This window comes from Euleptes europaea, chromosome 5 (assembly GCF_029931775.1).
Source record: "Euleptes europaea isolate rEulEur1 chromosome 5, rEulEur1.hap1, whole genome shotgun sequence".
Lineage (NCBI taxonomy): Eukaryota > Metazoa > Chordata > Lepidosauria > Squamata > Sphaerodactylidae > Euleptes > Euleptes europaea.
In genome coordinates this window covers 114,143,541-114,165,201 of record NC_079316.1, presented here as the reverse complement: position 1 = coordinate 114,165,201, position 21,661 = coordinate 114,143,541, and the positions used below count along the sequence as shown (strand labels likewise).

Below are 21,661 nucleotides of genomic sequence, written 5' to 3'. Positions count from 1 at the left end.
AGGTGCTACTGGACTCTTGCTCTTTTCTACTACTGCAGACAGACTAACACGGCTACCCACTGTGAATTACCCAATATAATAGGCATGCTCCCCTGATCCTGGAGAGAATAGGGGAGCATTGTAAAAACACCAGAACATAAGAAAAGCCATGCTGGATCAGACCCAGGAGGCCTATCAAGTCCAGCCGTCTGTTCACTCTGAGGCCAATCAGGTGCCTCTAGGAAGCCCACAAGCAAGACGACTGCAGCAGCACCATCCTGCCTGTGTTCCACAGCACCCGATATAACAGGCCTGCTTCTCCTGATCTTGGAGAGAATAGGTATGCACCATGACTAGTATCCATTTTCACTAGTAGCCATGGATAGCCCTCTCCTCCATGAACATGTCCACTCCCCTCTTAAAGCCTTCCAAGTTGGCAGCCATCACCACATGGCAGGGAGCTCCACCATTTAATGATGCGTTCATAGCCTTCACTGCTTGCTCCCAGGAGAGTCATGCCACTGAGGGGTTTCCCCTCAAACAGGCAGGTCTCAGCAGTTGTCCTGTGGGCATGTGGTGATCTAACAGCCGTGCAATTCTTCTTCTCGTGTCTCCTTTAGAACTGCTGCCATGAAGCTGAAGGAGGCCGAGCGGATGGCTGTCCAGGCCTGGAGCCCTGCGGGCCACCACCCCATCTGCTTGGCGGCAGGTGCGCTCCACACGGACGCTGGCTTTGGGAAGGTGTTATTTGCGGTGGCGGCTTCCTGCTGACCTGTTCATCATCCTTTTTACATGGGGGGCTTCCCCCCCCCCGAATGCACTCTTTGCCACATCGTCCACATCTCTTTGTGATCGAGGGTGTGCTTGTGCTGTCCCTGGACTTGTCTCCTGCTTTGCAACTCATTAGCGGTGTCTGCTCTGCACCTTCATCTCGAAGCCAGGATGCTTAAACGCTAATACTTGTTGTTTTGTTGCATGCTACAATGAGCCCTGAATACAAACAAATCTGCATTTGGGCATTTTAGTTTCAGGGATGCAGCACAGATACTGTGTTCAGATCTAGGACAATTCATGTAAAAAACACATACAAATAAGTTATTAAAAACACACATCTTTTTTGTCTCCTTTTTCTTGTGGTTTTCCATTTTCAGATAAAAATATCTCCCAAGGTTTATTTCCACATGTGTTTTTTATAACTTTCTGTACTTGTGACTACTGGCATCTGGTCTAGCTTTGGTCATTTACTTTGATTGTATATCAACCATGTATAAGAATTTTATAACTGATATTTTTAAACATAGCCTGTATTCCACGCCCTGTGTTTTAACAATTTTATACTTGTACACTTTGCAATAAATGTAATTATTTTGTTATACGGTGTAGTTTGGAGCTCAACCTTTGAAGCTCTCTCTCGTTAGACAGATGCCCTTACAAATGTCGAAAGCATAGGCTGTATGTCCTTTTTTCTTGTGTCCCGACCCAGGAACGTCTGCCCAGCAGCTGGACTCCTCCTTCAGCAATAGCGCTGCTCTGGACATCTTCGAAGTGGACTTCAGAGACCCCTCTTTGGAGATGAAATACAGGGGAAGCCTTTCTGCCTCTCATCGGTATCGGACCCTTCCTGCTTCTTACCCTTTCTTCTTTTAGGGTTATTGCTGGGGCGGGAAGGAGCAAAAGAGGGGGAAGTTTTTCCAGGTGGAAACTAATTGCCTCTGGCAGCCAGAATTTGGCTTTCCCCGTAGCCTGGCCATCGATACGAGCTGGTCGCCAAGACACATGGAGTCCTCCAGTCCACACAGATGATATTGTGGGGAACGCTGAAAAGGGACCGGAGTGTGGCCTAATGGTGGCTGATGTCCAGTGCAACCCTGGCCCGTCTTAGAAGCGTCCCTAGGCCTAAAGTAGTTAGCAGGCATGGATATTAGAGATGCAAGCCTAAGGCATTGAGGATTCCTGCGGTGTCATTTCTGAGCAGGGGGAATTTCTAACCTTGGTGGTTACTGAGTACCGCTTAATTAATGCAGGAGCTAGTTAGAAGGCGTCCAGATGGGGCTTCCAGTGCTGGGGGGTTGGGGGGGGGGAGCTAAGAGTTGTAAATTTCCAGGAATTTCCAAGTGGGAGGGAAGGTGTTATGGGGGGTGTCTGGGAGAAATGTCAGAAATTTTGAGAAATTAGGCAATTTTTTTTGTCAACCCCAAATTTATCTTACTGCTTTAACAACAGTACTTAGCATGTGAAGTTGCCGTATTTATGGATTTGAAAAGTAGGAGTGTCTTACAGTGCACTCCTTAGGAGAGCGCATTGCTAAGCCCATAGACTTCCACAGACTTGGGAGGGGTGTGATGCTGCTTAGAACTGCCTTGTCGGTTTTCCGCAATCGGAATGGTGCTGAACACACCAAACAGAAGGAAGAGTTGCACAGTCCCTCGGGGAAAATAAATGTAGAAAGCAGAATTTGCAAATGCTGTAAGTGACAAGAGGAAGTCTGTCATATGAACAGAAACTGCCCTGTTCTGCAGCATCTTTAGATACAGGGTTAAACTGGAAAACGTTGAGAACACAGAGCTCTTCTGTAGTCTATTATCACATTATAGTGAATTAATTGTGGACAAAACAAGCCACATTTAACAGTGAATATATTTTTGAAAATATGTTGCATATTCCTGCCGTCTACGCAGGAATTATTGTTATCTAATGCCGTAGATTGCTTTACAATTGCTTCCAAAATTTCCAAGGTTTTCTCTTGGGTGGTGGTGGAATGAAATAAATAATGAAATAAAAGTCCTTGGTGGGGGAATTCAGGTGGAGAGTTTTGTTCTGAATTCACTTCCCCCCCGGACCTTTACATCTCTGGATGGGCTCCTGAGCAACTCATTCCCCCCCCCCAACAGCTGCTCGCCAGGATCCTAGACGTTCCACCCCTCCCTTTGTTCCAACTGCTTTGTACAATTTTAGCAACTGAGGCAGAGGAGCTCAGCCAGTGGGCAAAGAGTTAGGTCCGTATCACAAGTTCTGCCGAGGCAGTATGGACTTTGATACATCTGCCAGGTATTACTTTTTAAATCAGCATGTGCATAGTGTGCGTAATCTGCTTGTGTCAGTCTGAGAGCTGATGTTGCGTAGTGGCTAAAAGACTGACCTGCAAATTGGAGAGTTCCTGGTTTGAATTTCACCTCTACTATGAACCCACAAGGCTAGAAGCCTGCCGTTCCCTCTGTCCTCAGGCCTTCACCTGCAGTAGAGAGGTGACAGAGCAGTACTACATCACAGGATGGTTGTTGTACGGGATTATAAAACGATATGCATGTAGATAAATGCCAGGTATTCATCACTTCTCCTAATAATGAACTTGATGGGAGGGGCCGTGGCTCAGTGGTAGAGCATCTGCTTGGCACGCAGAAGGTCCCAGGTTCAGTCCCCGGCATCTCCAGTTAAAGGGACCAGGCAAGTAGGTGATGTGAAAGACCTCTGTCTGAGACCCTGGAGAGCCGCTGGTGGTCTGAGTAGACAATACTGACTTTGATGGACCAAGGGTCTGATTCTGTATAAGGCAGCTTCATGTGTTCATGGTCATAGAATCATAGAGTTGGAGGGGACCACCAGGGTCATCTTGTCCAACCCCCTGCACAATTCAGGAAATTCACAAATATGTCCCCCCACACATAGTCCCAGTGACCCCTACTCCATGCCTAGAAGATGGCCAAAAAAAATCTTCCAGGATCCCTGGCCAATCTGGCCTGGATCCTGGAGGAAAATTTCTTCCTGACCCCAAAGTGGTGATCAGCATTTCCCTGGGCGTGCAAGAAAGTGCCACGAGAGCCAAACACTGACGCCACCCTTCCTTCATCTGTGGTTTGGAGTAGAGTTAAGGCCATCTGAAAAGAGGAATCGTTCATTGTGCGTCAGCTTAAATAGAGCGCTATTCCACAGAATATTTCTGGAGGTTTAACATTTAATATTTCTGAGCTGCCTATTTGCGCCGGCTCCAGAGGACCTGGTTTCAGCTCTGATCCAACTCTGCAATCAGCATCTTTCTCCTTCCTAGATTTCACAAACTCATCTGGGGCAGCTTTGCCAAAGGAGGATCTGATCCCTCTGGAGTGATTGTCGGTGGTGGGGATAACGGCGCCATCACCCTGTATGGCGCTTCCCAGAGTCTGGCTTCAGCAAATGAGCCAGCGATTGGCCACGCAGAGAAGCACACCGGCCCTGTCCGAGCACTCGACTTCAACCCTTTCCAGGTACCCGGCTACTGAATCGCGACATGCTACAGCAACTTGATAAGAGGGGAGTCTTCTAGTGGTCTCTATGGAAAATTAAACCCTAGTTTACAGGCTGGCCTGAAGAAGAAGAAGAGGAGTTGGTTTTTTTCTCTACCACTTAAGGGTGACTCAAACTGACTTACACTCCCCTTCCCCTCCCCACAACAGACACCCTGTGAGGTAGGTGGGGCTGAGAGAGCTCGAAGAGAGCTGTAACTTGCCCAAGGTTACCCAGCTGGCTTCGTGTGTAGGAGAACAAATCCAGTTCACCAGATTAGCCTCCGCCGCTCATATGGAGGAGGGGGGAATCAAACTCGGTTCTCCAGACTCCACCGCTCCAAACCACCCCTCTTAACCAGTTCACCACGCTGGCCTGGAAACGGGAGCTGGGATTCCAGCTTGGCCAGGTGAAAAGGTGGCGTCAACAACCAATGGAATTACAGATTAAATTAGGCACAGAATTGGAGTAATCAACTGGCATAACACAGAAGGTCTTGACGTCAAAGATTTGTCAGCTGCAGATTGTCTTAATGAAAAGCCTTGGTACGTTTGATAACGACTCAGTGTAGAAGTCCTCAAAATTCAGTCAAAACTGAATTCAGTAATAGCTGATTGGAAATCAGTCAGTCTTCAGCCAGCCTTCATCAAGGGCCAAATTAAAGTGAGCCTTGGGATTCCATAGAATTCCTCCACATATTGGCATGTAATTAAAGAAATGCAATTCAGCCGTTTCTCAGTTCTAGCAATAGTATCAAGCGTAGCCCGTGTCTAAGACCCGTAGAGAAGAAGCCAAAATACAAAGCTTCTTCCACAAACACATTTTCAAAACTCCAAAGAATCCATACAGTGCAATCCTAAAGAGAGTTACTCCAGTCTAAGCCCATTCATTTCAACGGGCTTAGACTGGAGTAACTGCATAGGATTGCATTGATAGTTTGCAGTGTGAAAACTAATCTTAGTAGAAAAGCATTTTATAAGTTAGGGTGTACCAGTACACTGTATTACAAAGCCACAAAATACACATTTTGTGGCTTTGTAATACAGTTTGGTGTATTTAATTCTTGTACAGCCAGTATGGTGTAGTGGTTAAGAGCGGTGGACTCTAACCTGGACAACCAGGTAGGTTTCCCCACTCTTCCACATAAACGGCGGACTCTAATCTGGAGAACCTGGTTCGATTCCCCACTCCTCCACATGAGTGGCAGAGTCTAATCTGGTGAACTGGGTTGGATTCCCCACTCCTCCACATTCAGCATGCTGGGTGATCTTGGGCCAGTCACAGTTCTCTCTGAACTCTCTCAGCCCCATCTACCTCACAAGGTGTCTGTTGTGGGGAGAGGAAGGGAAGGCAATGGGTAAGCCAGTTTGATTCTCCTTGAAAGGTAGAGAAAAGTGGGGTATAAAAACCAACTCTTCTTATATATTACAAATATGGTTCTAATTCTGTACCTTAATATAAGAATACCATTTATTGTCTCTGGTAAGTTACAGATTCTTAAGAAGCGCACATTCAGTAAGAGTTTAAATGCTATTTTTAAAATAGGGAAAAATACATTTTGAATTTAAAATTCATAACTTGAGCATCCCCAAAAGTGTTAATAGTAGAGAAAATGATCAACTGTGTATATACTCTTTAGCCATAAGGGGGAGACAGAGAACACACAAAGAAACCAAACACCTGCTGTCTTTTACACCTGTTTCTGGCGCAAGGTGTGTCAGCTGAATTTTTCCAGATGGAGGTCAGTGAGGCTGAAAGAGACTGAGGCACTGAATGATTCACATACAAAATCTAAACAAATGCACTCCAGTTTTCCACGCTCCAAGTTTAAATCCCAAATCACTTGGTTCTTCTGCTTCACATTTCTGCGCGTGATGGTAAATGCCAGCTTTTTTTGTTTTTTGTTATTCCTTATGAAGATTAAGGCAGCGACCTAAAGATATCTTCAAGTGTTCTCCATGGCCAACATAACCCATATTGAGTATCCTTTATCCGAACTGCTACAGACCAGAATTGGTTTGTATTTTGAATCTTTCCGTATATTGGAATATTTTGGAATTTTTGCATATACATCATGAGATATCTTGGGGATGGGGCCCAAATTCATTTATGTTATATATACATTTTATACACATAGCCTGAGTGTAATGGTAAATAATTTTTAAAATAATTTTGTGTACATTGAACCATTCAAAAGCAAAGGTGTCGCTGTCTCGCCAGAATACCTGTGTCAGCTGTAAAACAAGAACAACAACAAACTAACAACCACCCGCTTTCATTCTCCACCTACGATGCAATGTACGCTATTTTATTTTTTTAGGTGAGAGAAAACATTGAAAGCAGGCAGCACGGATCTGCCTGCAAGTTGGCTCTAAGGCTCCGTTTTTTGGATCATGGGATGTCCAGCTAAGGGATACTCTCCCTGTATTTGGCACATGAACTGGAATATTGCTTTCTTGGCAGTTCTCTGAGCTGCCTCTTTTCAGGTGCTTTGAGCTGAAAGCTGCTAGCATTTTTTTTTTTTTTTTTTTGCGGTTTTCATAGTTAACAATTATAGCATCAAATGTGGGATGTGGCTTCTGGTATTGTCTTCTGAGAATTCTACTGGTTTCCATTTCCGTTTTCAAATAAGCCTTTAGCAAGCCTGAAAAAATCAGAGGGATATCTGGGTAGAGTTTTTGGTTGGAAGCAGGACACCTTCACAACTCAAAAGCCCAAGGCCCTTTCCGTGGCCCCTGGTTTTCCTCCTCTTCATTCTACCCATTTCTGGGGTCTTCTTCATCCAACAGTCTGGCAATTCTGATCCTTTCCCCCAAAAATTATTGAGGGAGGGGGCTTCCACTGGGCTCTGTAAAAGCAAACAGAGAACCTCTCCTGTGGTCCCTTCTAAAACCCTTTAGAAAGGTCAGGAGAAGAGTTGGTTTTTATATGCCGACTTTCTCTGCCACTTAAGGAAGAATCAAACCGGCTTACAATCATCTTCCCTTCCACTATCCACAATGTTGCGAGAATCTTTTTATATGTATATCTTTTATATTAGTTTGGCTTAAGAAGAACCAATTCTATTAACCTATAGCTTATATTAACCTATAGCTTAGAAACCATATGAAGACCTGACTTTTAGTTGACCCTAGGTCCAATTAGGATTCTGACCTAAAAGGTCATAGGAAATTGCATTACTTAGAGTTAATCACCCACAACACATTGGATGCCCCAAAATTATGTTTGTGATGGCAAGGCCATTTAAGCAGGCAACAAATTGTCTGCTCACATAGGGGGAGGTTGTTTTTGGTACATTAGCTGACGGACAGAACAATCAGTTATCAGACCTGGACACTGAAAGAATTATTATGGAACAAGAGATCTTCCAAACAACTTATAGCCATTATTTGTGAAAACTCATATCCTGAAGAATTTGGCAGGAGGGGGCCATTTGAGACCCTTTCTCATGGTTCAACCTATAAAAGGCTAGTCCAGTTGCCCAGTCCCTCGTCCTTCCTAAGAGAGAGACCATCTCTGTCTTTCTTTGGAATGACCTCAGAGCGATCTGATAACATGTTAGTGTGTCGCTTTTGTGTGGGTCTGTTACTTTCTGTCTTGTATATTTACCAAAGTATTGCTCTTCTTTTTCCTTGTCTTATATCTTCTTGTAAGCCTAATAAACCTGCATGTTTTACTGGTATATGTTTAATGTGATGTTTGAGAATGGTGTGCTAAGGGAATGAAAGGCCTGTCCTGCTTATCACATTCTCTGGGCTGAGCTTTGGTTAGTAGGCTAGCAGAGAATTCCATTTACACCAAGAATCGAGGGAAAGGGACAAAGGGAAAATTTGCCTAACACACAACAGACACCTTATGAGGTAGGTTGGGCTGAGAGAGCTCTGACTAGCCCAAGGTCACCCAGCTGGCTTCATGTGTATGAGTGGGGAAACCAACCCGGTTGACGAGATTAGCCTCCGCCGCTCACGTGGAGGAGTGGGGAATCAAACCCGGTTCTCCAGATCAGAGTCCACCACTCCAAACCACCGCTCTTAACACCCCGCTGGTCATTTTATAGTGTGTTAGAAATGGAGTGTGGTCTGGGGCGTGATAGTGTGTGTTTAAGCTGTGAGTGGGGGTGGCTCTTTTTATCTGTAATGTTCACAAGCCACTCTACCTCCTGAGCCACTAGGCTGCCCTTCCTGACTTCTGATCAGAAAGCATCCTCAAAATGTGCACATACTCAGCACGGCAGGGATGCTGAACTCATTTGTTACGAGGGCTGGATATAACATAAATGTCACTCGGCCATGTGTACCATAAAATATAATGCCAGGTACCGGAGATACTGTGGAATACTGTGTACAGTTCTAGTCACCATACCTAAAAAAGGATATTGCAGAGCTTGAACAGGTGCAAGAAAAGAGCAACCAAAATTATTAAAGGACAAGAGCAACAGCCCTATGGGGAGCGGTTAAAACCCTTAGGGCTGTTTAGCTTGGAAAGAAGGTGGTTAAGGGGAGACATGATAGAGGTCTATAAAATTATGCAAGGTATGGAGAGAGTGGGCAGGGAGAAGCTTTTCTCCCTCATAATACTAGAACACGGGGTCATCTGCTGAAGCTGGAGGGTGAGAGATCTAAAACAGATAAAAGGAAGTATTTCTTCACACAATGCATAGTTAAATTGTGGAACTCCCTGCCTCAGGATGTGGTGATGGCTGCCAAATTGGAAGGCTTTAAGAGGGGAGATATGTTCATAGAGGAGAGGGGTATTCATGCCTACTAGTAAAAATGGATACTAGTCATGATGCATACCTATTCTCTCCAGGATCAGAGGAGCAGGCCTATTATCTTAGGTGCTGTGGAACGCATGCAGAATAAATGCTGCTGCAGCCGTCTTGTTTGTGGGCTTCCTGGAGGCCCCTGGCTGGCCACTGTGCGAACAGACTGCTGGACTTGATGGACCTTGGTCTGATCCAGCATAGCCTTTCTTATGTTCTTAGATACAAACTTTACAGAAGACACAGGCAAAGCCAATTAATGATTTTTTTAAACTTAAAATACAAACATGCTTAAAACAATAACATTCTTACAGTATTTTCTTTTATTTAACAGTCTTTGATCATTGACACCTCAGGACGGGGGTGAGGGTGGCTGCCTCGGCTGACTTGCGGGCTGAATAAGAACTCTCAAGAGGCTGGATCCAGCCCAGAGGCCTTATGCTTGACACCCCCGCACTGCAGTCTGAAACCAGCAACTTGCCCTTTAAGAGGGAACATTTGGGTTTTTGTAGACCCGAGGTGAAGGGTCCCTGCATCTAAAAAGTATGCACTTTATTCAAGCCCCAAACCAAATTTGTGTAACCCCAGGTCACGTGTTATATCATCGCAAGGTTGTTGGTAAGGACAGATTCTGCAGTTTCTGTTGTCCGTTTCTGTGCGCAGCCTGGCCAGATGATCACTCTTCTAATCACTGTTTTCCTTCCAGGACAACCTACTGGCTTCTGGAGCCAACGACTCTGAGATTTACATCTGGGATCTGAATAACTTCAATACGCCGATGACTCCGGGGGCTAAATCGCAGGTGGGAGGCTACCTGGAGCGACTGGGGGGAGGAGGAAAGGGAGGAGCCCTGTGTCTGGAGCAAGAGAGCAGTTTGCTTGTCCGTCCAGTTCGGACAAAACGGAAAGAGAGAGGCTAGTCGTCGTCAGGGCAAAATGTGCAGGACCTTGACTTGGTGGCTCCAGCAGGAAGGAACAAGTCTCTCAGATGCAGGAAAACTGCAGAAGGACTGGGTTCTATGGATCCTTTCCACTAGTGGTTCTGCTTTTATTCCAGAGCAAGAGGCAAGCAGCCAGAATTGACGATGCTTGTTTTTTAAAAAAAAATAATAATAATACAGGTTGAGTATCTCTTATCAGGGCATCCGATATCTGGACGGACCCGACAGCAAGACTCTTTGAGCCAGCACGCAGGCACAGGCCCTCAGCAGCACATCAGTTTGCTTCCCGATGGTTCAATGTACACAAGATTGTTTAAAAATATTGCTTAAAATTACATTCAGGCTTTGAATATAAAGCGTATATAAAACATAAATGAATTTTGTGTTTAGACTTGGGGTCCCCTCCCCAAGATATCTCATTATGTATATGCAAATATCCCAGAATATTTCGGAAAGATCTGAAATGCAGACCACTTCTGGTCCCAAGCAGTCCGGATGAAGACACGAAGCTGTCTTATACTGAATCAGACTCCCCTTGGTCCATCAAAGTCAGTATTGTCTGCTGAGACTGCCAGCGGCTCTCAGGCAGGGGTCTTTCACATCACCTACTTGCCTGGCCCCTTTAACTGGAGATGCCGGGGATTGAACCTGGGACCTTCTGCATGGCAAGCGGATGCTCTACCACTGAGCCACGGCCCCCTCCCCTAAAGCTAAGGGATACTCAACCTGTAATAATAAAGTTCAGAAGTGGAAGCTAACGAGAAACCGATTCTGATCGGAGGCAGAAAGGCGGCTGCCGCGGCTGGAGCTCCCTGCCTTTTTAGGGTGTTTTCGGGAGGATCCTTCCACCTTGGCACCTGTTCCTTGACCTCAGAGCCATGTGGGGCGATGCTGTTACAGCACCTCATCAGCATTACAGTGTTATTGATGTTGTGTAAGAAGCCATTTGGAACCTGCCAGGGAGACGCTGGGAAGTTTCAGGGTGCACGAAGCCCCCCAAAAAAGATTCTGGAGAGCTGAAAGTTTAGTGGAGGTTCAGAACCATAACCTGCGTCTCTTTTTGAAAAAGTGGACATACCCAGTTCTTTCCCAGAGCCAGCATGTGTAGTGGTTAAGAGCAGTGGTTTGGAGTTGTGGACTCATCTGGTGAATCAGGTTTGATTCCCCACTCCTCCACATGAGTGGCGGAGGCTAATCTGGTGAAGTGGATTGGTTTCCCAACTCCTCCACATGAAGCCTGCCGAGTGACCTTGGGCCAGTCACAGCTCTCTCAACTCCACCTGCCTCACAGGGTGTCTGCTGTGGGGAGGGGAAGGGAAGGTGATTGTAAGCCGGTTTGATTCTTCCTTAAGTGGCTGAGAAAGTTGGCATATAAAAACCAAATCTTCTTCATCATCATCTCTGATGACAACTGGATTTCTCTTCTAGTGCTGTGATCTGTGTATTTCCTACGCTGAAGGAGCCGCCTTAGCAAATTTTAAGGAGGCTGTCTGCCATAGTAAACACCGTGTCTGTCACAGAATCCCTGTAAATTCCACCTTCTAAAATACTTTTTGAAAGCTCTCTTTCTCCTGGTAAATCTCCATGGCTAGAAATAATTCTGGGCTATTTAATTTTAAAGTTCATGCTCCTCCAGGGAACCTGCTGAGAAAATGCCCCTTGCTCTCAGATGGCTGGGCTCTTCTGCACACACACTTGCTGCACTTGGAATTATAACACTCCCCCACAACACACCCAGCGCGCTCCTCTAGAGCATTGTCCTGTCTAGTTGTACCCATGAGCCAGCGTGGTGTAGTGGTTAAGAGCGGTGGACTCTAATCTGGAGAACCGGGTTGGTTTCCCCACTCCTCCACATGAAGCCTGCTGGGTGACCTTGGGCTAGTCACAGCTCTCTCCGAACTCTCTCAGCCCCACCTACCTCACAAGGTGTCTGTTGTGGGGAGAGGAAAGGAAGGCAATTGTAAGCTGGTTTAATTCTCCTTGAGAGGTAGCTAAAATCTTCTCCTTCTCCTTCTCGATGTCACCTGCTCCTCCTCCTGTTGTTGGGGGTGAGTGGCGGGGGGGGGGCTGTCTTGAGGCTTCAACGCCGTCGCCTTTTCCGTCTGGCTGCCCTTCTGAAGTGGTGCACGCGGTCCCTTTTCCACTTTCTGTTCTCTCCCCGGGGTCAGGGGGCAGCCGCTTCCCTTCGTCTGCGGGCTAATCTCTCGCTGTCTCGGGCCTGCGGACGTGTTCACCTGCCTGTTCCCATCGCCTTGCGGTGGCTCTGATGGCTGATCACATGCTCAGCCGGCCCAGACGGTGATACACCCGCGGGAGTAGCCGGGCCATCCAGTGGAGGACCTCTGCAGAGGATCTCTGTGCTGCTGGCCAGCCGACCTTCTTCAGCTGGCTTTTCAGCTGGACCCAGGGAGTTGCACAAAAATTCCACGCATGCCTCAGGCATCTCTCTTCTCTTCCCACCACTCCCCCGCAGTTCTGAGACCACTTTGGCAAGGGGAGGAGCAGAATTTGGACCAGAGATGGTGCCGGGTTGCTGGTTTATCCCTGGCATGAACACATGAAGCTGCCTTATACTGAATCAGACCCTTGGTCCATCAAAGTCAGTACTGTCTACTCAGACCGGCAGCAGCTCTCCAGGGTCTCAGGCAGAGGTCTTTCACGTCATCTACTTGCCTAGTCCCTTTAACTGGAGATGCCGGGGGATTGAACCTGGGACCCTTCTGCATGCCAAGCAGAAGCTCTACCACTGAGCCACTGGGCATTTGCTCAAAAGAAGATTATTTGCACTGTGGGGATTGGTATCACATCCAGTCCAGTATGTGCCTCTGTGTCTTGCAACTATTAACTCAAGGATCTTTGCTCCTGCACTTGTTCCTCCTGCCCAAGACATTTCCTACCAGATCGTTCAAATGGCCCTGGCGGGGTCGGGTTAAGCGGGGGGGCTTTGTTTTGATTCAACAACCAGCTGTAGTGTGCTGCTCTACAAATGAGCCTTGAAGGAGCTTCAGGCTTGCGTGCTGTAGGGGTCGTGGCTCAGTGGTAGAACATCTGCTTGGCGTGCACGAGGCCCCAGGTTCAAGCTCTGGCCTGTTCAGTTTTAAAACGGCCCAGGCAGTAGGTGATGTGAAAGGCTTCTGCCTGAGTTCCCGGGGAGCCACCGCCAGTCAGAGTAGACCATACTGACCTCGGCATAGGTCCTCAATGGAGAGGGTTGCCAGGTCCCTCCTCTCCATCAGCAGGTTTTAGTAGGTGGGGCTGGGGTGATTGCGTGTGCGCAGGGCCGTGCGCACGCGATTGCGTCACTTCCAGGTTTACTCAGAAGCACCACATCGCCACGGCCGCTTTAGCACTCAACCCCCCCCCCCAATTTGGGGGTTTAAATGCTAAAGCAGCTGCTCCGGAGCAGCCAGGTGGATTGGCAGACAATTGCCTGTCGAAACCACCCACCTGGCCACCCTATCAATGGACCGAGCATCTGACTCAGTATAAGGCAGCCAGGCATCATCATGCGTGATGCTGGCTTCCTTAGGACGTGGAGAGTCGATCAGCTGCTTCTGCTTTCTCTGCGAACCAGAGTTTGCCACAACACCCCAACCAGCAAACTGTGGTTTGCACTTGCTGGGCAAGCCAGGAGTCCGAACTATGGGGGGAGGAGGGGTTCATTTCCTGGCTTGAGTACAAACGCAAAAATAACAGATTTCCCCCATGTTAAGTGAGTTAGGTTATGATCTATGGAGAATGTCTGCCTGCAGTAGTTCAGCAGAAACCATCTTTTTTGGCCACATCTACTGCTTTTAAATGTTTTATGATTGTTTTAAAGATAGGTGTGTTTTTATGGGATATCATTATGCCTGTTTGGCTGGTTTTTAATGTTGTTACCCGCCCCGAGTCTGGCTTCAGCTGGGGAGGGTGGGATGGAAATTGAAAATCATAAATACATATATTGAGATCACACAAATAAGCCTAAAGTGTGTTCACTGTGGTTGCTGCTGGAGCCGAACCAAGACCCTTTTGGGAACAGACCTCCCAAGCTGCTGGAGAGTTGCTTTCGGCATTCCTCTTGTGGTAGTGCCAGCGTGGTGTAGTGGTTAAGAGAGGTGGTTTGGAGCAGTGGACTCGGATCTGGAGAACCTGGTTTGATTCCCCACTCCTCCACATGAGTGGCGGAGGCTAATCTGGTGAACCGGGTTGGTTTCCGTACTCCTCCACATGAAGCCAGCTGGGCAACCTTGGACTAGTCACAGCTCTCTCAGCCCCACCTACCTCACAGGGTGTCTGTTGTGGGGAGGGGAAGGGAAGGCGATTGTAAGCCGGTTTGATTCTTCCTTAAGTGGTGAAGTCAGCATATAAAAACCAACTCTTCTTCTAGTGATCCACATGCATCCTTTTAAAAACAATTTTTAAAAAATTATTAATCTTATTCAAATAAAAACAATAAAATGACAATAAAGGTGACCTGCATAAGCAGCCTTCTCTCTCCACCCTAGACCACCCAATTTGGCGGGTGGGGGTGGGGGGGCTCTGAACTACTAGATGTAATAAGATATAAGAACAAAAGACGAAGCATGGAAGAAAAAGGAAAGTGGAGTAGAGGAGAGAGATAAAGGGGAAATGCAGCAGCGGAGGAAACCAGGCAACATATAGAGGAAAAACTTCCCATGCAAATATGAATATGTCAGGGGTGTCTTGCCGATTATCAACGACTTTTTTCCCTTGGCACAAGTATCCATAAGTCCAAATGGTGCAGCGTGGGCCTTCGAGTAATGCTGGATTATCCTATTAGCCGCCAAAGCAGATTTAAGAACTCGGAGCACCTGATCCAAGGAGTAGAAAGAAAGAGAAAGGGATCCTAGAATTAAAGTATTCTAAGTAAGACTCAGTGAAGGATGCAAAATAAGATTAATCTTAACACCCGTCTCTTGCAAGAGTTGCACAACTTTTTGGGCAGTGCCAACAGGAACCGTGGGTGTTTTCCACACGGGGACAGACTTGCGTAGTTTTGTCTCTTGCTGCTGCCGCTGCTGGTGTGGGTGACTGAGGGTGTCCGCCCAGCAGGTTTCCGTGGTCTTTTCAATAAATTCATAGTTACATTGATACACTGTTATACCAAAATACGCATCAGGTTCTCTGAATCCCCAGCTTTCATTTTTATTACATTCTCTAGTCCATTTCTTTGTGGAAATATGCTCTTTCCCACTTATTTCCTCTTCCTTTTCTTCTTCTTTGTCTTCCTTCCCCTTCCCTTTCTCCCCGGCTCCCTTGGGGATGGGTTGAAGACCCAGAAGTTTCAGGACTGAATTTGCACACTAGGTGCTGCTTCCACTGAATCGAGCTCTGGCAGGAAGGGGGAATTACAGGGAGGGGCTGTGGCTCAGTGGTAGAGCATCTGCTTGGCATGCAGAAGGTCCCAGGTTCAATCACTGGCGGCATCTCCAGCTAAAGGGACCAGGTCAAGTAGGCGATGTGAAAGACCTCAGCCTGAGACCCTGGAGAGCCACTGCCGGTCTGAGCAGACAATACGGACTTTGATGGAACCCAGGGTCTGATTCAGTTTAAGGCAGCTTCACATGTGTTCACGTGTTCAATTCCACTTCCAAGACACTAAATGCCCTTTGTCACCCTGCCCAGTTGGGATAAAGTCATGAGATCATTCCAGAAAACATGCCCATCCTGGATTTTGAACTTCAGTTTCTGCCAAAACGTCAGGTTCCTCTATGTGTAAAGAATCCAAATCCAGCAAAGGGGCCACCACAGATCAGACCAGCCCGAAGGCTTCCCCCACAGGACCGTGGAGCATCTGGCGCTGGGTGTTTCCCTGTTGTAGTGGAAGTAATTCCAAACATCTCTTTTAAGATTTATACAATTGGCTTCTTAATAGATTGTGACTAACCTATTCTATTTTGTAGACAATCAGTATATGCCTGGTCTGTTTCATATTGCCTGTATATGTGTGTGTGTGTGTATATATATATATCTGAATGTGTGTGTGTTTTACATGGGTTTCAATTTATCACTGAGGAAGGCCAAATAGGCCAAAACGCGTAGGGCTGTCGAATTTAAAAAAATTCGGTATAGTTCGGATTCGGCCGAATTCGGCCCGTTTAGATTCGGGATGTGCCGAAGTCCGAACTCCCCCACTTCGGATCCGTTCAATTCGGCAGGAATTCAAAGTTCGGAAAAATAATTCGGCCGAATAAAGCCATTAAAAACACAATCGCGCCTTTCTGCGGCTCTGGGGGGGGCATTTTTGGGGTTAGAGGTCCCAAACTTTCAGCAGAGCTTCAAAGGACGTTTATTGAAAGACTCCCCAAGTTTTGTAAAGATTGGGTCAGGGGGGGGCTGAGATATGGGCCCTGAAAGGGGTCCCCCCCACCCTTAATGTGCATCTCTCAGCAGAGCTTGCCGCCCACGCACAAATCTCCCAGCCCCGACAACAGTTTGCAAAGCAACTCAACCTTGTAAAACAACACCTTTGCAACAGGGAAAAACCAGAAGACACACAACTGAAACCTCCCCCCTCAAACCAGGGAGCGAGTGACTCGAGGGGGAACACACACCCCAGGCAGAACCGACGAAAGCCCCCTTTGGCTTCCCCCCCACCCACAGAAACTGCTCCCTCCCCACACACACACAGACTCTGCTTTCCCACACACACACACACACATACACAGGAGAAAAATTATAGATTAAAGCCCCCAAAGGGGTCTTACTGTGGCTGTCTTCTGTTCCTTCAGGAGGGGCTGGGGAGGACTTGTAATCCAAGATGATTCCAATTAGGCACGGGACGTTTTGCTCTGGAGAAGATGCACACAGGATCTGCTCGCTGATCCATTCATCCCAATAGGGAAAAGGGGAAAGGGGAAAGCCCATATCTCGGGACCCCCTGACCCAATGTTCACAAAACTTGGGTGGTCTCTTAAGAACACTGGTCTGAAACTCCGCTCAAAGTTTGGGATCTGCACCCCAAAAAATGCGCCCCCTGCAGCCACGGAAAGAGAAAAGGGGGGGAGGCGATATTTCTGCCCCCACTGAACCCATCTTTACAAAACTTGGGTGGTATATTAAGAATAACTGTCTGAAGCTATGCTAAAAGTTTGGGGGCTATATCCCCAAAAAAGCGCCCCCTGCAGCCACATAAATGGAAAAGGGGGGAGGGAAAAGGGGGAGAGCCCATATCTCGAGACCCCCTGACCCAATGTTTACAAAACTTGGGGGGTATCTTAAGAAGCTTCATCTGAAGCTCCACTAAAAGTTTGGGGTCTGTACCCCCAAAAATGCGCCCCCTGCAGCCATGGAAAGAAAAAGGGGGGAGCCCATATCTCGGGACCCCCTGACCCAATGTTTACAAAACTTGGGGGGTATCTTAAGAAGCTTCATCTGAAGCTCCACTGAAAGTTTTGTGTCTGTACCCCCAAAAATACGCCCCCTGCAGCCACAGAAAGGAGCAAATGTGCACAAGCACCCCACACACACACACGAGGATTTCGCTCTCTCTCTCTTTCCCTGGCCGGGCCGCACATCAGCTGATTCCTCCAGTACTCAATCCTGACTGATTGGCCAGAAGAAGACCCAGCTTGCCCACCGATTGGCCGGGGAAGGAGAATGCTGCTTACTGACGGTTATGCTGCTTACTGCCGCCCGGAATTGGCCGGATTTATTCGCGAACTCCCGAACTCGCTGAATTCGCCCCCCCCCCCCCGGTTGCCCGCCAGTTTTGAGTTCGGTTCCTCCCGAACTAAAAACCACCGAATCAGAGGAAATTCGGCTGATTTTCAGTTCGGGCCGAACCGAATTGACAGCCCTAAAAACGCGTCTAGCATGTGGCTGTAGATGCCAGCCTTAGGAAATGCCATTGTGCTGTTTTAACGGTTTTAAACAATTTTAATCTTTACATAACGCTTCTAATAAATTATATTTTCATTATTTATATATTTTTTTCATTCCACCCAACCTTGGATACCCACCTTGTGTCTTCTGTCGCAGCTGGGTTGACGTGCTGGGCAGTTGGGAAAGTGTGATCCAGAACCTTTTCAGCCGTGGAATAGGCTGCCTGTGGAAGCTGTAGAGCAGGGGTGTCAAACATAAGGCCCTCGGGCCAGATCCGGCCCCTTGAGAGCTCTTATCCGGCCAGCCAAGGCAGCCAACCACCGCCCCCCCCCCCTCGATCTGGGCTGGCGAGGCCTGGCCCGGCCCGGACCAAGTGACATTCATGTCATATCCAGCCTTTGTAACTATTGAGTTCGACACACACACCCCTGCTCTAGAGTCCCTTTCCTAGGAAGCCCTCCAGGAAAGCCTCCTGAAGTGTCTGCCAGGAGACTCAGGAGCGCGGGGAGCCATGGCTGGAGGAGCTCTGGCGATCCCTTCCAGCTCTTGGCTTCTGGGGGTTGGTTTTGAAAGTGCATCTTTCCCCCTTCCCTTCTCGGCAGCTTCCCGAGGTCGTCGGCGTGGTGGCCTGGAACCAGCAGGTGCCGCACATCCTCTCCTCGGCCCACCCCAGCGGGAGGACCGTCTTGTGGGACCTCCAGAAGAACGAGCCCATCATCAAAGTCAGCGACCGCGGCAGCAGGGTGAGGAAAGAGGGCCAGATCCGGGAGGGAGGGCTTCTCTCAACCCATTTCCAGGCAATGGCCGCGCGCGGGGGTGGGGGTCATCGTTTATTTGTTTTGCAGGATAGAAATACAAAAACAGAAATACAGAAAAGAAAAGAAACGGGATAAAATATATAAAGCAGATACTGCAGATCGAGATGAGATCACTACTAGGCACAAAAATTTGTGGCAAATTCATATCAAGGACCCAATCGTATAGAATAAAATAACTGTACTAATAATATATCGTTTAAAAAGGTTACAGAATTTAAGAATAGCTTATCTGATTGTATCATATATAAAAGAGTTAAGCCAAAAAAAAAGTGAAATACATGACCTAGCTTGATTATTACTGTAGTATCTGATCATTTCTAATCATCATAGAATCATAGAATAGAATCACAGAGTTGGAAGGTACTCCAAGGGGTCATCTAGTCCAACCCCCTGCACAATGCAGGAATTTCACAACTACCTCCCCCACACACACACACAGTGACCCCCCCCACTCCATGCCCAGATGATGGCCAAGATGCCCTCCCTCTCATCATCTGCCTAAGGTCATAGAATCAGCATTGTTGACAGATGGCCATCTAGCCTCTGCTTCAAAACCTCCAGGGAAGGAGAGCTCACCACCTCCCGAAGAAGCCTGTTCCACTGAGGAACCCCTCTGACTGTTAGAAAATCCTAATGTCTAGACGGAAACTTTTTTGATTTAATTTCAGCCCGTTGGTTCTGGTCCGACCTTCTGGGGCAACAGAAAGCAACTCGGCACCCTCCTCTCTATGCCAGCCCTTCAAGTACTTGAAGATGGTTATCATGTCCCCTCTCAGTCTTCTCCTCTTCAGGCTAAACATACCCAGCTCCTTCAACCTTTTCTCATAGGACTTGGTCTCCAGACCCTTCACCATCACTATACATCCCTGCATATCATTAGTTTCTGTATGATCTCATGGGTGGATTCTTTTTCACAGCAGGAGGTCTTAAGCAAGACTTCCACTACCCTAATTTTTCACAGTTCAGCTATTTATTTATTCAAATTTATAGCCCACCCTCATTCCCAGCGAGCAAGGCTCACAGTGGGTAACAACCACAGTGGGTAACAACCATGCTGCCTTCCTTACTTTCCATAGAGGTGCAAATCCCCAGCCCTTAGAGTGATGGAGACATGTTTTTCAGGATATGCCCCTGATGTTTCTGGAGAAGGCATCCTTGTCTGCAAGGGTTTTTGCACTCTGCTCGGTTCCTCTCGCCGCCACCCCCCACCTCCATCCATCCACCCCACTAGACTTGCAGAACTGTCCTTCGTCCTTGAACTGTGCTGTTGGAAGAGGCCCAGGGTTAGAGAGTGCTTTGGGCCCTTTTCCCCCCTCCGCGTGTCTTGGCTTGTCTGCTCTGCTGCATTTCAGCCCCAGCTGCTCCGCCCCCCAGATGCACTGCTCAGGAATGGCTTGGCATCCCGAGATTGCCACCCAACTGGTACTCTCCTCAGAAGATGACCGCTGGCCAGTGATCCAGATATGGGACCTGCAGCTTGCTACCTCTCCCCTGAGCCAGCTGGAGGGCCACACAAGGTAGGAACCAAACTTGTGGTGTAGTGGTTAAGAGTGGTGGTTAGGAGCGGCGGACTCTGATCTGGAGAACCGGGTTCAATTCCCCACTCCTCCACATGAAGCCTGCTGGGTGACCTTGGGTCAGTTGCAGTTTTCTCTGAACTCTCAGCCCCACCTACCTCACAAGTTGTCTGTTGTGGGGAGAGGAAGGGAAGGAGATCGTAAGCCAGTTTGAGTGTCCTTAAAGAAGAAGAGTTGGTTTTTATATGCTGATTTTCTCTCCCACTTAAGGGAGAATCAAACTGGCTTACAATCACCTTCCCTTCCTCTCCCCACAACAGGCACCTTGTGAGGTAGTTGAGGTTGAGAGAGGTCAGAGAGAACTGTGACTGGCCCAAGGTCACCCAGCTGCCTTCATGTGGAGGAGCGGGAAACCGATCCTGGTTCTACAGATTAAAGGTAGAGAAGAAGAAGAAGGTCGTCTTGCTCTCCCGACGCGTTTTGCCTGCGTTTTCTGAATTCATGCTTAGCCAGCATCCCAAAAACTTATGAAAATGCCCGGGGGAGAGCTAGGCGACCTCTGACGGTCGGAAAATGCAAGCATAATCAAAGCAAAGGGTGACCGCAAGGGAAACAGCCATGCATAAATGGCCAGTGAATTCAGGGGGAAATAAACATGTATAGGTTTGCTTGGTTTGCATAACATTTCCTGGGCTCCCAGTTTGGAACTCTGGAGCTCTTAACGTCAAGCAGGACAGACATGTGCGTTCGGCTTCCAAAGATCTGTTCGCTTCCTTTCAGAGGCATCTCGTCTCTCTCCTGGTGCCGCGCAGACCCGGCCCTGCTGCTGACCAGCGCCAAAGACAGCCGGATCCTGTGCTGGAACCTCTGCACCAGCGAAGTGAGTGGCCAGCCGGACGCCTTCTCTCCTGTCCGACCCCGAAGCTCTCTTGTGCTCAGCTAAGTGCCCTAAATTCCGTCTCCCTCCAGTCTAGGGGAAGATGGCCAAAAAAAAAAAAAAAACATTTCCTGGGCATGCAAGGCCGTCGGGTTCAATGGCCGACTCGTCCAAGGTCAACAGATCTGAGGCTGGTTCCTCGATCCTGCTGTCGCTAGAGGGATCTTTCTCCTGGGTTGTGGTGCTGAGGCCTCCTCCTGTGTTCCTGGACTCCCCTTTGAATGTAAGAGCGTAAGAAAGGCCGTGCTGGATCAGACCAAGGCCCATTGAGTCCAGCAGTCTGTTCACACAGGGGCCAACCAGGTGCCTCTAGGAAGCCCGCAAGCAAGACAACTGCAGCAGCACCATCCTGCCTGTGTTCCACGGCACCTCATATAATAGGCCTGCTCCTCTGATCCTGGAGAGAATAGGGATGCATCATGACTAGTAGCCATGGATAGCCCTCTCCTCCATGAATAAGTCCACTCCCCTCTTCAAGCCTTCCGAGTTGGCAGCCCTCACCACATCCTGCTCCATGTATGTGTTGTGTGGTCAAAGGGGAGTGCTTTTCTGGAGTTTTATGTGTTTTTTTTTATGCTGTGCTGCCATATGGGCAGTTTTAATTGAATTGCGTTTTGTGAA

At 47.9% G+C, this 21,661-nt stretch overlaps 1 protein-coding gene across 1 annotated transcript in view; it reads left to right on the top strand.

The window, feature by feature from the left end:
- Nucleotides 1-609: 609 nt before the first annotated feature.
- Nucleotides 610-21,661, top strand: part of SEC31B (SEC31 homolog B, COPII coat complex component) — a 45,424-nt gene continuing 24,372 nt past the window's right edge. The window contains exons 1-7 of the mRNA XM_056850554.1: nucleotides 610-688; nucleotides 1,463-1,586; nucleotides 4,025-4,220; nucleotides 9,708-9,803; nucleotides 18,371-18,511; nucleotides 19,961-20,103; nucleotides 20,884-20,983. Coding sequence (XP_056706532.1) covers nucleotides 610-688; nucleotides 1,463-1,586; nucleotides 4,025-4,220; nucleotides 9,708-9,803; nucleotides 18,371-18,511; nucleotides 19,961-20,103; nucleotides 20,884-20,983 — 879 coding nt within the window. The remainder of the gene's footprint in view (nucleotides 689-1,462; nucleotides 1,587-4,024; nucleotides 4,221-9,707; nucleotides 9,804-18,370; nucleotides 18,512-19,960; nucleotides 20,104-20,883; nucleotides 20,984-21,661) is intronic.